Genomic DNA, 15,607 nt, shown 5'->3' on the forward strand with positions numbered 1-15,607 from the left:
TGGAAGGAATTTTTTTTTTTATAAATATTTGAACAGTTACAAAGAATAGAAATGTATAACTCTTTTTGTTATTGATGATAATATCAAAGATAATACTAAGGATAATCTTCTATTTATATTTCGCTAAATTTTGATGTTTAAAATTGTTTTTTTGTCGTTCTACTTTATTGTGTTGAGCTCACTTGTTTAAAAAAATTTAAAAAATTATGACTACAAAATGAAAAAAATAAATTTTCTTTAGATCCCAATAGCACATTCCATTTGTTTATTTTTTATTATTTTACTTTTTTATATTATTATTTTTTAATCCATTTTTTAGAGGTTGATAGTTCGGATGTGGTGCTTTGAAAAAAATATAAAAAAAACTTTTATATAAAAACAATATTAAATAGTATTATAAAATTATTTTAAAAAAATATCATTTAAAAAATATAATTTAAAAAGATAATAATATAATTTTATTAGGTTTTACAAAATATTATAAATAGTATTTTATATTGAAATTAACTTAAAATATACAACTATTCATTTTTTAGTTTTTTTATGGGGATTACTTTTTCATTTTATACCCTACCAAAAGAGGACAAATGTGAACCTACACCTCCAATCTAATATGGGATAGTGGCAGTTGAAAATTTTGTCCGACGTTTCAAAGGTCAATATACAATTATGCATCGATGAGTTGCTTCATTATTCAGGTCATGTTATGCTGAACCATTCTTAGATGTCTCTAATTTATTCAGAAAAAAAAAATTAAAGAAATTTATCTTTTCAATGGAAAATATAAAGGAAACAAGATATACATTTTTATATTCGTAATTTCCTATGGAAGTCCATTTTTTTCCCTTTTCAATGGCCAAAATTAATGGCAAAAGTTAATGATTTGAAGACATTTAGTTATGGAGTAATTTATCTAGATTGGGTTTAAGTATTCTATTGATTTTTATTATTTTATCAAAGTTTAATTAGATTTTTATTGATTATTGTCGTTTAATTTAAAATATTTATTTTTAAAATATTTTATAATTCATCTTATATCAAACATGAAAAATAATAACTTAAGCATTTAATTACAATTTTTTAAATACAGTAAAAAATTAATTAAAAATTTGATAAACTATAAAAAAACATCAATGTAGTAATTATGATTTGTAAGCACATTTTGCATTTAACTTTTGTCAAAATGACCTCCATCTATTACTCTATAACTCTTATATTTTACCCTGTAGATTAACGCAGATGTCCATAATTGAAATAAAAAAAAAAAATCAATGTAGTAAATTAGTAATTATGATTTGTAAGCACGTTTTGTATATAACTTTTGGCAAATGATCTCCATCTATTACTCTATAACTCTTATATTTTACCCTGTATTACACATGCATACTTTATTGTACCATATATCATTGACTATGTATAGAAGAAGATTAAAAAAAATCAATGTAAAAATAACATGTCTATTTCTTAGGCTAAGTTAAACTTTCTCATTCACCGTACTTGATTAGTTGTAGGCTTTGATTATGTAGCGGTTATCCAATTTGGACCCGTGGTTAATTCATTAATCAATTTAAATAAGTATTTGAAGGTTCAAATCTCGTTTTTATTAACGAGTAGTAAATTACTAATTATTTCAAAGTACAAAAGACATTTGCTAAATTATTTGTCTCTATATTATTATTTCTTCTATATTTCTAAATACAACCATGTTGATTAGATATACACCAAAATCAATTATTAATATAAAATATATATTAAATATGAATTAAACCATTCATATATTTATATTAGTTAATTTTAGTGTATTAGTGAGTACTAGTGCCATAAAACTAAATCCATGTAGTTTAATTTAATTAGTAAGTATATTTTTACACGGTTTGAAAAGGAAAGCTACCTGAAGGAGAGAAGGGTAGAAAAAAGCATAATATATATATTAGTGATGAAAAGAGCATGTTATTTTTGTTACAGAAGAAAGCGCGAGCAGAGATACTAGCTTATTGTTATAGTAAGGGATATAGAAACTTAGAAAGGAGCAAGGTAGGTATAGTTGAGCGCACATATGTAAGTAACTAAGTATTGAATTGTGATTTTATTCCCATGTATCATAATGTCTCTATGTTCTACTGCTTGCGCCATACAGCATAATTGTGGCCAGAGGTTGCTAGTTCCCACTGAGTGTGAGATGCAGATGGACACCATGAGGCACTTCCAATCTTCATGCACACCTTGTCTCCGATTATCGCTGAATATAGGTTTTGTTTCGCTTCCAATATCCTCACCGATGATCTACTCTCAATACCTTCACGCTTCCGTACATCAATCTGCACTTACCGCATGCATGCACTTTAATTTCTTACTCAACAACAACCAACAATATCAATAATGATTGTGCTTACCAGCTTCACTATCTGGTTACGAATGGAGTTGCCCCACTCAAACAAGTGGTCATAGAAAACTGTTGGTATCCCAGGATGAGTCAATATGTATGCATATCCCTGCCAAACAAGTCACACACAAACGATTTAATTAATATTATACACCCCTTCTGTATGTGTAAAGAGTCACAAATTGACAAAAAAAAAAAAAAGGTACCTACCTCCATAATATGATCAGAGGGGAACGGCCAATGAGCCTGCTCATACAGAAAGTTGAACAAAACCATATATGTAAGTTCTCCATTTAGTAATTAATATATAGAAAACACTGGCGGGAAGTAAAGGCAGCACGATGTTAAAGGAAAGCAGGACAACTTTTCATGCTGATGCCAAAATTCTTAGCGGAATAATTGGAAAGGCAGCAGAATTTAATTACAGAAGGCATTTCTAACTCTGAGGCACCTTTTTTTTCTTCTTTTTGTTCAAGGCCAGTATCTTTTATAATTAGAGATGTTCTTGTGTGTGAATAAGTAGAGATTAAGAAATTGGAAATGCGTGGTACAGAACAAGAGACCTAAAAATTGTGAAATTGGCAAACACGAAAACACACTCTCCAGGAGTACCTGAGTGGAGCCAGTATCATGATTGTCCACAAACGTGACTGATCTTGAAGGCCACCATCCCATCACACCCGGCGGCTTCCCTTGACCATCACGCAGACGCCAAAATTCTCCCTTCACAGCTTCCTGCGTGCATATATATAATTGATATAAGTCCATCAACCGATCAAAATCAACATGCATGAGATAAAGGGCATGTGTGTAGGGGTGATAACCTGGAGAATTCCTTTTGTTGTGAAGTCAAATGCAGCTGAAAGCTGTCCAGTGCCATCAATCCAATTGATTATTCGCTGCCTATGGCTGTCTGTAATGCATCCATCATGCTGTTATTAAGAGTTCAATTCCGATCCTCATTTATATTTTAATTTTAACAAGTACAGTAGTGCATACACCCACCCTGGTTATAGTCCAAAGAAGAACCTCTGTAGTTGCAAGAATCCCAGTACTCCCCTACACAGAACAATGGCTTTGTTGCTTCGATATATTCTTTCACATATTTTGCTGAAAACCTGTGTATACGTACCAAATAGTTCAATTATTAACAATACATAGTCGAATTAACCAAACAAGGTTGAATAAGTTACCCTTTTGCAAAATCAAAACGAAAATCCTCAAAGCCTACGTTATGGCGCAGCCATCTTAGCCAACCTATGATATCCTTTCTCACAAAGTCTTGGGTGTGATCGATATTGGGGAACCCCTGGAATATGGCGCCGGTCTTTCTGTTGCCCTAAATATGGGTGGAATGCAGATAGAGAGATGAAATTAAAGTTGTTTTAATTTGTGATCGATATATTAGATCTCATTATGTAACTAATAATTAAGAAAGAAGCATTGAATTGAAATATTACAAGTCCACCGGTATCTGAAGTGACAGCACGTTCATCCCAAGAGAGTGGGATTCCATCAAAACGGTTGTAGATTCCTCCACGTCCCTGGGTGGTGCCAACACGATGATTGATGACAATGTCAGCCATGGATCTGAGTTTGTGTTGCTTCATCTTAGCAAGCAGAGCTTTCAAGTGATGCTCGGAGCCATAATTAGTGTTGAGTGAGTAAAGGTTCTGTGGAGTGTAGCCTTGAGGTGAGAAGGAATGAGTTGGTGGTGGCAACCAAACGGAAGTGAATCCAGCTTTGGCTATCTCTCCAACTTTGCTCTCTAGATTCTCCCACCAATTGTACTTGTGCGACTCCCAGTTGAATCCCTGCAAAGTGCAAACAAATTTCTTTATTCTTAGCTTTTATCTTCTCTTCAATCTCAATGCTAGCTACCTCTTGCTCTGTCTCCTCTATCTCCACGCTAATAAGCATACATATGTTTAGATTATTCATTCTATTAACTGTACCTGAAAGAGTATTTCCTTTCCATTCTTCAAAGCGGTACCTGCATGATGGTCAGGTCATGTGTATGCCGCGTGCGTTAACATACAAGGATTCAATCATATCATATCATCAAATAAACGACCTACAACTTCAACTAATGGTAGATAGCGCACATGAAATGATCTGTTTAATTTTAGGCACTACTGAAAACAATATGCATAAGCGCGCGAGATTAGAATTGAAGTTGGGAAAACATACCGATATCCTTTTGTTGATTGGTCTGATCATGTCCCTGAAGAAAAATTATAATTAAATAAATAAAGAATACATAATATCTCGAGAGTGAGAGAAAGAGAGGAAGGAAAGCATACAGTGTTTAATAAGCCCATGATAATGAGGAGGAGAGTGGCTAGGTAGAGATTAAAACTGCATGTGATGATGAAGACGAGTAAGAAAATGAATGAATTGAGGAGCATCATATATCACGCAAGAGCAGTAAGTTAAGATAGAGGCTTACAGATACACACTGCAATTGATCTCCCGATAATGAGTAGAGCTTTAGTTTGGAGGTCAAGGTATTTATAGTAATATACAACACCGCAACACAAAAGTCACAGCATTCGAGAGAGGGAGAAGATAATGGCGGTGCGAATCAGTATCAGATAATTGTGCCCACGAACACAATGGAATGCAATGCCGCGAGGTGATCTGAGGGAGGGCCGAATATCAATCAATTGAGGAATAAAAAAAAGAGGGTGGTGGGAGCGGCAAAGGGAATTGGGTGCGCGTGGGCACAGTAGTGAATTCAATTCATGTTGATGATTAATTGGCATGGCATCTTCCAGACAAAGCCAACACACTACGTCACCCCGGCACCACCACGCATCCACATCCAAATCAACGCGCTCTTAGCTTGTTCCATCTTTCCTATTCCCAAAGGCGAAGGCGAATTTCTTCTACACAAATTACAAACAAAATTACCCCAATTTTTTTGTTTTTTTTTTAATTAAAGATAGGCGAATTCCTTCTATGACATTTGAGTCATCCCGATTAATCTTTGTCTTTTTATTAGTCTTACGAACTTCTTATATACTCTTATTATAATTAATTATTATTAATATTAATTTAATAAAAAATAATTTAAGTAATACATTAAAATTATATAAATCTAATAATTTTAACTTAAAAATATTAATAAAAAATACACTCGATAGCAAAATTTGAGTAAAAAAATCAACAAAGTAATCCTTAAAACTTACATAAAATAAATAAAAATAAAAAACTAAAAAAAATGTTTTATAAATAACTTTGCATGTTTCTTATATATTTTTATTATAATTAATTATCTTTAGTATTAAACTAATAAAAAAATAATAAAAAAATATAGATAGACAATAAAATATTAAATAATATAAATAATAAATATATTAAATGTTCAATTCATTAAATGTGTAGATAATTATTTTAATATTAAGATTTAAATAAATAATTTAAAGTGTAATTTGTTTTTTTTTTTTTGTAATAAAAAGAGCCTAGGCCCAAAAAAGGAAAAACACTAGTTACAGTCTTCAATTACATCAAGAGTACGAGAGAGTACAATCTCTTGAACATCTTCTTGTAAAAGCGTTTTTAAATTTTTGTTTAAATTGGATCAATTTTAAAACCCATTCTTCATCTTGATAAAAAAAAATCATTCAACTAACATAACCCATAAATAATTTAAGTAACAACTCCCAGACTCATACAAGAATGACGTGCACACCTTTTTTAAGTACACCAAAGCCACTGGTGCGGGAAGACTTGTGTCACTCCTCTTCCATTTCTCATTTCATGACAAAAAGCAAGCGCACAGTTCAATAGGAGAAACATGTTCTAAATGTGTTTCTTCTCCAAATTACATGCAAAGCAAAAAAAATGCCACGAAAATGTTTTACCTGGATTCCACTGATTTCTATCTCCATCCATTTTAATTTAAAAACTCTGCTTTTTTTGTGTTGGCAAACTGACCGAATAAAAAACTCAGCAAACTTTATTCCATCAGTCTGTCGTATGTGTAATTGTCATTGTATTGCTGTACTGAAATAATTGCCAAAACGGGACTACTTGTTTTTTGTTTCATCTTCTATATTGAATATTGATCGTCTCCTATGCTTCATTAGCCTTCCCTCAATTTGGATAAACAATATCTTGCGGCATAATCCATATTGAGCAGAGATTCACACCACCAAAGACTTTAGTTATCAATTCTATTCTTTCATGTAAAATCCTTGGTACTATTTAAAATTACTTTGTTGTGATCAATTTTTGTGTATACATACTAATGACATGTATTTCCATTAATACATTCTATTAGGATTAATATACGTTTAAAATAGTCACCAACAAAAAATATACGTTTAAAATTAATAACAAGAAAAGATATTAGTGCCACAAATTATATACGTGTTAATAATGTTTACAGCTTTTTATCTTTCCAATTTCCGCTTAACACTCCAAATTTATTTTAGTTTAAAAGTGATATGATAGCCATTTCATATTATTGTAGGTTATTTATTATACTTGCTTTCAATATTCGTAATATGAAACGGGTTAAATATTATTTAAAAATTATTAATTTATATTTTTAAAATATTTAATTTAATTTGATGTATTTTAATTTTATTTATTTAATTATTAAATTTAGTTTTATGATTGTAAATTTATAATTTTTTTTATTTTAACTTACTTAATAAGAGGTTATAAATATTTTATTAATTATTATAGTTGTAATATAGAGAAATTAAAAAAGTGTTAAAATACTTTTTTATTTTGTGATGAAATTACGATGTAAACAAATGAGGTTGAGTTAATTATTCTTTTGTTGTGTCGAAAAATTGGATAAAAGGTTAAATAAGTATCTTCGATCTAATTTTCGAACTATAGTGTGAATAAATGAGGTTAAAGAATTCTTTTTTTGTTGCATCAAAAAATTTTAAAAAAAATTAAATAATTCTCTTTTTATTAAATTTCAATATATTTTTTTTAATTTCAATATATCTTTTTTATTCAATTTAAATTTTTTATTTTGTTTATTTTTTTCTATATTATTTAGTATCAGGTTTCGAGTATTAGATTAATTCTTATTAATTTATAATTCTTTTTGTTGTGTCCTAAAAAAAAGTATTTTAGTGTCTTTCGCGTTCTTTCTTGTGTTTTTATCATCCTTATTTTTTTTTATTTGTGTGTTGTTATTGTTTTTATCGTTCTTATTTATTTTATTATTAAAAAAAACATACAATACCAAAAAAACCAAGAATAAATGAATTATCTTCTTTGGATTTATCTTTTTATATACCATTTTTTCTAATTACAATATTTGAAGACAAATCTTTTTGGATAAGAGAAGAATAATATGTGCTTCAAATGTTGTGATATGAAGAGTTTAAGAATTATTTAAAAGTTATTAATTTATATTTTTTAAATATTTAATTTAATTTAATATATTTTAATTTTGTTTATTTAGTTACTAAATTAAATTTTATATTTACAAGTTTATGATTTTTTTTTTATTTTAACCTAATAAGAAGTTATAAATATCTCATTAACTATTGTAATTGTAATATAGAGATAAAAAAATGTCAAAACACTTATTGATTTAACGATAAAACACTTATTGATTTAACGATAAAAAGATAATATAGTAGACAAGTGAGGTTGATAAATTCTTTTTTTGTTAATATCAAAAAATTAAATAAAAAATTGAATAATTCAATTTACATTTAATTTCAATTTATTCTTTTTAATTTTAATATGTCTTTTTTATTCAGTTTGAATTTTTTTTTTATTTTGTATCAGGGTAAGTAACACAAAATGTAGAACTTGTAATTGTTCATCTAAGTTTTAATCAAACACTGTATATCACATTAAAAAAAAAAAAAAAAAGCTGTTTTTAGCTCATTTTTTTATATTTTTTTTAAGACGAAAAAAAATGAAATGAAATGAAATAAATATGATAACAAATGTGGAGGTGTTAAATGGAATGTTGAATGGAATGAGATGCAGATAAGTTTTGTAACGATTACACTATACTGATGGATTGATATTTTGTGACAAGTGTAGCCTAGGGGCCCCAAAAAAGCGCTTTACCTAGCCTTTGGTGTTTAGTAATGTGATAGGAATGAGGATAAAGAAAGCAGCAGAACCAAGCAACGAACAAGAGAGAGATAAAGAAAGAGCGAGCTAAAAAACAGAGGAGAGCAGAAAAGGCAATGGCAGCAGTGAAAGTGTACGGACCAACCCTGTCGACGGCGGTGTCAAGGGTGCTGGCCTGTCTGATCGAGAAGGATGTGCAGTTTGAGGTGATTCCGGTGAATATGTCGAAAGGAGAACATAAGAGACCTGAATTCCTGTCCCTTCAGGTGAGCTCTGCCTCTTCCAACATCATTCTTTTCTTCTAATGTTTCTCGATATACACCAACACCTGCATTTCATTTCACTTCACAGCCTTTTGGCCAAGTCCCTGCATTTCAAGACGGCAACATCTCCCTCTTCGGTAAGTAATTCCTTAAAAGCAATTTGTGTTCCTTTTGCTGCAGTCTTTGTTCATATTATAAAGGGGTTGGTTTGTTGAAAGACAGAGTCAAGAGCAATATGCCGGTATGTATGTGAGAAATACGCGGAGAGGGGGAACAAGGGATTGTACGGAACGGACCCATTGGCGAAGGCATCCATAGATCAGTGGGTGGAGGCGGAGGGGCAGAGCTTCAACCCCCCAAGCTCAGCGCTGGTGTTCCAGCTGGCATTTGCCCCAAGGATGAAGCTGAAGCAAGACGAAGGAGTGATTAGGCAGAACGAAGAGAAGCTTGCCAAGGTGCTTGACGTCTATGACAAGAGGCTCTCTCAGACTCGTTTCTTGGCGGGCGATGACTTCTCCTTCGCTGACCTCTCCCACCTTCCCAACGCCCACTACTTGGTCACCGCCACCGACAGGGCCCCACTATTCACCCAAAGGGACAACGTCTCCAGGTGGTGGAACGACATCTCCACCCGTCATTCCTGGAACGAGGTCCTTCGTCTCCACAAAACTGCTTATTAAACAGCAACTGCTTTTGCTCTTTTTTACTTTATTATATATCATCATGCCCAACCAATTAATGCAAATCACAATTCCAGACACCTTATATTACGTGTACTCGTAACTCATAACTTTAGCTACGATTGCGCTCCTGGCTTCTGGAGATTTCTCAAACCTGAAAGTATACAATCGCCTCAAAGCAGAATAACTTTTTGAGAAGAGGAGAAATCCATATCTGATTTTTTTCAAAATCTACATATTAATTTTTTAGTTTAATTTATCTAATTTTAAAAAAAATTTTATATGTGCATCAATATCAACTAAGTCACTACAATGAAAATTATGTTTGATTTTTGTGTTGACTCTAAAAAATTTAAGTAAATATGAAAATTGATATTTTTAAATTTTTAAAAAATTAATTACTTAAATATATTTTTAAATTCTATAAAACTTAAATATTAGAACTATTTGTCATTTCCTCTGACTTCTTCCGCTTAACAATGTTAGAGAACGAAGCCTGCAAGCACAAGCCTAATACTTATGCCATTCTATTCTAAATTAAATTTTTAACAAGGCACAAAGTCTACTTTAATCAAATTCTTTTTAAAGAGATACAAAGTGATATCTATTAGAAATCAAATTTCTGTTACATTTAAATACCAAATTGAATTGTATAAACACATTAATTTTTTCTAGGTAAAAGAGTGATTAATGACTTAATATACAAGACACAATATAAAAAAAAAAAATTAATACTCACTATATTATTGTTGCTTCTATCACCTCGAATTAAACTAACAAAATCACCCATATATGCTAATTCATACATAATAAATTACATAATAAATATGAAACTTATGGTATTATCAACTCGAATATTTTTCAGTTGTAACTTATAAATTGATAATCTTAAGTTGAATTATTTGACCAATTAATTAATTTTTTACCTTTAATTAGTTAAACTTTGCAATTAATAAACTTCTATATATATAATACAAGTAAGTTGAAATATTAGACTATGCATTATTAGTTTTTAACCATTCAACTAGCTTTTCAAAGTTTTTATTTTTTAATTTAAATTAATTTTAAATTCATCAATGTAATTATAATTCTTTCTTAAAATTTTATATTTTTTTAATTCAAATCAAGTTGCTTAGTTATCAAAATTAATTTTGTTTTCTCACAAACAATTCATTTAATTTTTGGAGTCCTAACAAGTCAACTTAGTTTCTTTCTTTTGTTTTTTTATTTTTTAAATAGTTGAGTTTCATTACTCAGTTATAAAGTACATGACGGTAAATCTGGCGTCTCAGCAATACACTATAAAATTACGCAAACGAATCAAATATTCATGCAGATCTTATACATTGTCAATAGGACAACATAGTTTCATTTTTTTTGGTCGTGACAACATGGAGTTATAACCCTGAGTATACATTGGTGCATTGGAGAACCGCTATGTTAGCCCAAACATAATTGACTTCAAAGCTTCTAATTGGGCCTTGCTGGGCTTTATATTCTTCTCCCAAGACGATTATCAGACTTATGTATTCCTTTCTATGAATTCTATCTTTTATAACATTCATAGTATGGTTATGTGCCGCGGAAAAATAAATTACGCAGTTGAGATTTGGTATAAAAAGAGAATTTGTAGGTCTCTCATTAAACTGCACCAGAGTTCAAATCTCAAAAGTGGAATATAGATTTTTTTTTAGTGTGTATGACCAATTGACCATATGAGTCTAGTCTTCGTATTAGGTTGCAGCATTGGATATTGTGAGAAAGAGATTAGTCAGATTAGTGCGTTCTGTATTTTACAAGGAGAAAAATCAGCATGCAAATTGTCAGTTAGCAAGTTGCAAATACAAATTAAAGATCTTCCTCCACTGAAGTTGACCGAAAAAGAAGTATATATAGATGTGCACAGAAATGAAGCATGTCACAAAAATCTGTATAATCATGATTAATTTCAACCACTTAACTTAGATCCCGGGTGGCTTGATTGACTCTTATTTGTCGAAAAGGAATTCCCACACGTGTATGTATATCTACTTCAAATATAAAAAATCCACCTCTAGGATGGTTTCATTTCTGCCACCTATAATAACTTGTTGTTTTCAAGGATTAAACTTCACTTAACCTTATACTCTCCTGGCCAATCATTAATACCCCGCCATATACACGAAAATTGATTGGAAGAGGGAAAAAGATAAAATTGAAATAGAGTTAGGAGGGAGCTGGGAACGTGTGGACAATATGCACCACAATTGAAGCGAGGGGATATGAATATCATTACCCTGATCTTCTTAGTTGATTCCCTTGCTCTTTCCTAATCTATCTATTACTCACTCCTCTGCTCTGTTCTCTCTTTCTTCCTCAAAAAGATGGCTACCATCACCAACAGTTTCATATTCAAGTCCCCTGCATCTCTCTCCGTCTCCCTTTCAAGCCACCCAAATAAGCTGCTTCCACTTTCTTCTCTACAATTTCTGAGCACACAAGCACAATCTTCTTCTTGTGGTTCTGGTTGGCAACAGAGCCGGGTGATTACAAGAGCCACATCATCAGCAGCATCGGGGGCGAAAAAAGCAAGCGAGGAGAGAGTTCAGAAGGTTCATAGCATTGAGGAGTTCGACGACGCGCTTAGAGCGGCGAAGAACAGGCTGGTGGTGGTAGAATACGCATCGAGTGACAGCTTGGAGAGCAGCCAGATATACCCTTTCATGGTGGACCTTAGCAGGCAATGCAACGACGTTGAGTTCCTTCTCGTGATGGGTGACGAGTCCGACAAGACCCGCGACCTCTGCAAAAGAGAGAAAATCGACAAAGTGCCTCACTTCAGCTTCTACAAGAGCATGGAGAAGATCCACGAAGAGGAAGGTCTGGCTTTCTAACTCTCACTCCCTCACTATATTTAGTTAAGATTGACCTACCTAGCTAGCTAGTAGTTATAACCTTTGATGTAAGAGAGGGGAATATATATTCTTACATGAATGAATGAGTTCCAAATGTCAACTATTTAGATGAATAAATAATTTGAGAGTTAGTTCAAGGTCAATAGAATTGTGAATTCAGTTTGAAATTGGAAATGAATATGCATACATACGATGCAGGTATTGGACCGGAGAGGCTGGTAGGGGATGTGCTATACTACGGGGACAGCCATTCAGCAGTGGTGCAGCTGCACAGCAGGGAGGACGTGGAGAAGCTGATAGAGGAGAACAAGGAAGGGCACAAGCTGGTGGTGCTGGACGTGGGCCTCAAGCACTGCGGCCCCTGCGTCAAGGTGTACCCCACCGTCCTCAAGCTCTCCAGGCAGATGGCCGACTCCGTCGTCTTCGCCAGGATGAACGGCGACGAGAATGACAGCTGCATGCAGTTCCTCAGGGACATGGACGTCGTGGAGGTCCCCACCTTCCTGTTCATCAGAGACGGCGTCATTCGTGGCCGATATGTTGGTTCTGGCAAGGGAGAGCTCATTGGCGAGATTCTCCGCTACCAAGGTGTGCGTGTCACTTACTAATGCTACCTACCTGCCTACTTTCATTTCTCCCAATTATTCAACTCTCATATTTATATATGCATTATGCCAATTTTACTCTTCAGCCAAAATGTAACTTCAATTCAGTGGAACCCTTCCTTATTGTATTATTAATTAAGAGTTATACACACCACCCAAAATGCTATCTACGCCTCACCAACCCCCTGTTGCTTTCAGATTACCATACATTAGCGTACAAATTTGACGAACGCTATATATTACTAGATTAATTTTAATTATTAATATTTAAAATATAGGATAAAATATGTTGCTAGATTACTAGATTAAAGAAATTGAATTAATGACTAAATAATGGCCAAAAATAATAAATTCTAATAATTCTCTAGTATTTTTCTCTCTATATATATATAACAATAATAGGTATATACTAAAATTAATTATTAATATATAATATATATTAAAATATTAAATATATATTAAAAATAAATTAAACTGTATATGTATTTATATATAAATATATAGTAGCTAATTTTAATATATATATATATAAAAGATTATTGCTATGGTATTTAAAAGGTGATACCTAATTTATTTAAAATTTATCACAAAAAATAAATATTAAATTATAAGCACCATAAAATTTATCTATATATAATTTATTATAATAAAAAAATATAGGTAAATATTTTTTAATCAGTCAATTTTAAACATTGTAATTAATAATTATTAATTTTATATTTTTAAAAAATAAAATTTAAATAATTACTAATTAGTAACAATTTAAAGAATTAGAATTATTAATTGATAACAAGTTGGTTGGTTGGATGTTGGTTATGTAGAAAAGTTCACAAATAAATTAAAGAGAAATGCTATTTATGCACTAAAATCAGTCATTAAAATAAATCAATTTGTATATAAATACATGTGTAGTTTAATTTATTTTTAATGTGAATTTATATTCTAACATGTATATTTTATATTGATGACTGATTTTGATTGCTAATTTTGATGTACATCTAGCATAACCCTAAATTAAATTATCTTTCTATGTGTGCGTCTTTTAAATGGTTTAAACATGTACATGTGCAAGATTCAATTCCTTCTATTAAAGTGCAATCTATATACCCTGACAGGAAAAAAAAAATATGCATACTATTATATTATTTGTTTCCAATAGTCTGAAATGTTGACTTAATTTGCTAAATAATTATGCATTTTAAATACTACTACAGTATAATATATACATCAGCGGTTTATTAGATAAATTGATGAGGTGAAAGTGATACATACGTAATCTGTAGACTGTAGTTAATATAATATCTTCCTTTGATCGATGACTTTTGAAGGCATCTTGGATCCATGAACTAATTAAGCACTTCCTTTTAAGCAAGCGAGGAGCGGTCCCAAGGATATTCTTAATTAATCCGAACGAGGAGAAACTCAAATTGTTTTATCCTTAATTAAACTAGTGACGTTATTGAGGGAAAAAAAAAAGGAGAGAGAAAAGATATCAAGAATCACAATATTCCGGTATGGTCATGCAAATTTGCATTGTTTGTTTATTCAATGTTCTGAAAAGTATGTAGGTATTATATTGGCTGAGTGGTAGGAGTGCCGTGTGCATGCCTCTTAGCGACTCATGAAGCCGCCATGAACAAGGACAATAATATTCGTTTATTTAGTTTGTACCTAAATCTATTACTTGCAGTTGTTTGGAATCAATACATGATCCAACAAAGTGTAAATAATAATAATAATACTAATCATAATAAGAAATTAAGAATAAGAAGAAACAGGAAAAATAAAGAAGAAAAGAACAAATCTACAAACTTTAACCGAAATGAAAGGGGGAAGAAGAAAAATAATAATCACTTGGCCGTGAGCACTGGCTTGAGCTGAAGAGGCCTAGGTGGTGCCATGGTTCTTCTCTTCCACAGATTAATCTCTTTCCGTGGCTGCAAATTCAAATTATCCAGAGTCTCATGATCAACACCTCTGCCACCAAAATCGCCATTGCAGCCACCTCTGCCACCAATAGGTGCTGAGAAAGGGATAACGACCTCTTCTTCTTCATCGTGTTCATCTTCGACGTCACTCCCGGCGGCGGGTCTGTCATCCTCAGAGTAGCAATCCCTGTTATTGATGTCCTCAGGCGCAATCTGAGCCTTCCAATCAAAATTAGAGAACGTTTCGCGGCTACTGGCAAAGCGGCGCATGTGACCAATCGGTAGTGCATTATTATTCTCTTGAGCAAGCAAGTAAGAAGACTTTGAAGAAGGAGCAGGAATAGCAGAAGAGTTTTTGAGCCCTGTTTTTGGTTTGCCAGTGTGGAAGAACATCCTCTGGAACCTATTTGAACCCTCCTTCTTGGTCGTGGTGTCGGTGTTACTGTTACTGTTATGTTTGTTGATGATCCGTTTCTTCTTGTTCTTGATCTGTCCTATGCAGGAGACTTTGGGTGAGGTGGGTTCTTGTGTATCGATGCCACCATGCTTAGGCTTTCTTCTGGCTTCATCTGGAATCATTATGGGCCCAGAGAATGGTGATGGTTTGAGCTTGCTGCTTCCTGATGAGGAACCTGTGTTGTGATTGTGATTGTGATGATCTCTGCCGGGGCTGAATGGAGGGTTCTGGAATGTCACGTGAACTGCTGCCGCCGCTTTTGGTAGTATCTTCAAGATCTTGCTCCTTAGCTTAGAGGATGAGTTCTGTTTGTTGTTATTATTATTCTCCATGC

General features: G+C 32.4%; 4 protein-coding genes across 5 annotated transcripts; 2 read left to right on the forward strand and 2 right to left on the reverse strand.

Annotated features, from left to right (window-relative positions):
* Positions 1-1,907: 1,907 nt before the first annotated feature.
* LOC112755939 (probable alpha-amylase 2) lies at positions 1,908-5,353 on the reverse strand. 2 transcript variants are annotated; one of them, XM_025804288.3, is made up of 12 exons: positions 4,833-5,353; positions 4,687-4,741; positions 4,574-4,607; positions 4,339-4,376; positions 3,844-4,197; positions 3,577-3,722; positions 3,389-3,501; positions 3,208-3,296; positions 2,996-3,118; positions 2,594-2,629; positions 2,394-2,492; positions 1,908-2,318 (listed from the first exon to the last, which is right to left on the reverse strand). In XM_025804288.3, the coding sequence occupies exons 2-12, from the start codon at positions 4,702-4,704 to the stop codon at positions 2,118-2,120; spliced, it is 1,251 nt and encodes a 416-aa protein (XP_025660073.1). In that variant the 5' UTR covers positions 4,705-4,741; positions 4,833-5,353; the 3' UTR covers positions 1,908-2,117. The 2 variants fall into 2 exon arrangements, with proteins under 2 accessions (XP_025660073.1, XP_025660074.1); XM_025804289.3 differs by lacking the exon at positions 4,339-4,376 and having other exon boundaries at positions 4,833-5,262.
* A 2,973-nt stretch (positions 5,354-8,326) lies between these two features.
* LOC112758613 (glutathione S-transferase) lies at positions 8,327-9,474 on the forward strand. The gene is made up of 3 exons (XM_025807322.3): positions 8,327-8,712; positions 8,798-8,846; positions 8,932-9,474. Exons 1-3 carry the CDS (start codon positions 8,563-8,565, stop codon positions 9,387-9,389), a joined length of 657 nt encoding a protein of 218 aa, XP_025663107.1. The 5' UTR covers positions 8,327-8,562; the 3' UTR covers positions 9,390-9,474.
* A 1,690-nt stretch (positions 9,475-11,164) lies between these two features.
* On the forward strand, positions 11,165-13,049 carry LOC112757014 (thioredoxin-like protein CDSP32, chloroplastic). The gene is made up of 2 exons (XM_025805612.3): positions 11,165-12,248; positions 12,482-13,049. Exons 1-2 carry the CDS (start codon positions 11,753-11,755, stop codon positions 12,889-12,891), a joined length of 906 nt encoding a protein of 301 aa, XP_025661397.1. The 5' UTR covers positions 11,165-11,752; the 3' UTR covers positions 12,892-13,049.
* On the reverse strand, positions 12,480-15,605 carry LOC112756505 (uncharacterized protein At1g76070). The gene has a single exon (XM_025805110.3). It carries the CDS (start codon positions 15,603-15,605, stop codon positions 14,739-14,741), a length of 867 nt encoding a protein of 288 aa, XP_025660895.1. The 3' UTR covers positions 12,480-14,738.
* Positions 15,606-15,607: the final 2 nt, after the last annotated feature.

This window comes from Arachis hypogaea, chromosome 16 (assembly GCF_003086295.3).
Source record: "Arachis hypogaea cultivar Tifrunner chromosome 16, arahy.Tifrunner.gnm2.J5K5, whole genome shotgun sequence".
Lineage (NCBI taxonomy): Eukaryota > Viridiplantae > Streptophyta > Magnoliopsida > Fabales > Fabaceae > Arachis > Arachis hypogaea.

What these genes read in the sequence shown, in the direction of transcription:
- LOC112755939 (XM_025804288.3), bottom strand. An exon ending in CAATCAACAAAAGGATATCG is followed by an intron (nt 4,377 to 4,573) that starts GTATGTTTTCCC and finishes ACCATCATGCAG; the next exon opens with GTACCGCTTTGAAGAATGGA. An exon ending in CGTTTTGATTTTGCAAAAGG is followed by an intron (nt 3,502 to 3,576) that starts GTAACTTATTCA and finishes ACGTATACACAG; the next exon opens with GTTTTCAGCAAAATATGTGA.
- LOC112758613 (XM_025807322.3), top strand. Translation starts at nt 8,563, where the DNA reads ATGGCAGCAGTGAAAGTGTACGGACCAACCCTGTCGACGGCGGTGTCA. An exon ending in CTGAATTCCTGTCCCTTCAG is followed by an intron (nt 8,713 to 8,797) that starts GTGAGCTCTGCC and finishes TTCACTTCACAG; the next exon opens with CCTTTTGGCCAAGTCCCTGC. An exon ending in CGGCAACATCTCCCTCTTCG is followed by an intron (nt 8,847 to 8,931) that starts GTAAGTAATTCC and finishes GTTGAAAGACAG; the next exon opens with AGTCAAGAGCAATATGCCGG.
- LOC112757014 (XM_025805612.3), top strand. Translation starts at nt 11,753, where the DNA reads ATGGCTACCATCACCAACAGTTTCATATTCAAGTCCCCTGCATCTCTC. An exon ending in GAAGATCCACGAAGAGGAAG is followed by an intron (nt 12,249 to 12,481) that starts GTCTGGCTTTCT and finishes CATACGATGCAG; the next exon opens with GTATTGGACCGGAGAGGCTG.
- LOC112756505 (XM_025805110.3), bottom strand. Translation starts at nt 15,605, where the DNA reads ATGGAGAATAATAATAACAACAAACAGAACTCATCCTCTAAGCTAAGG.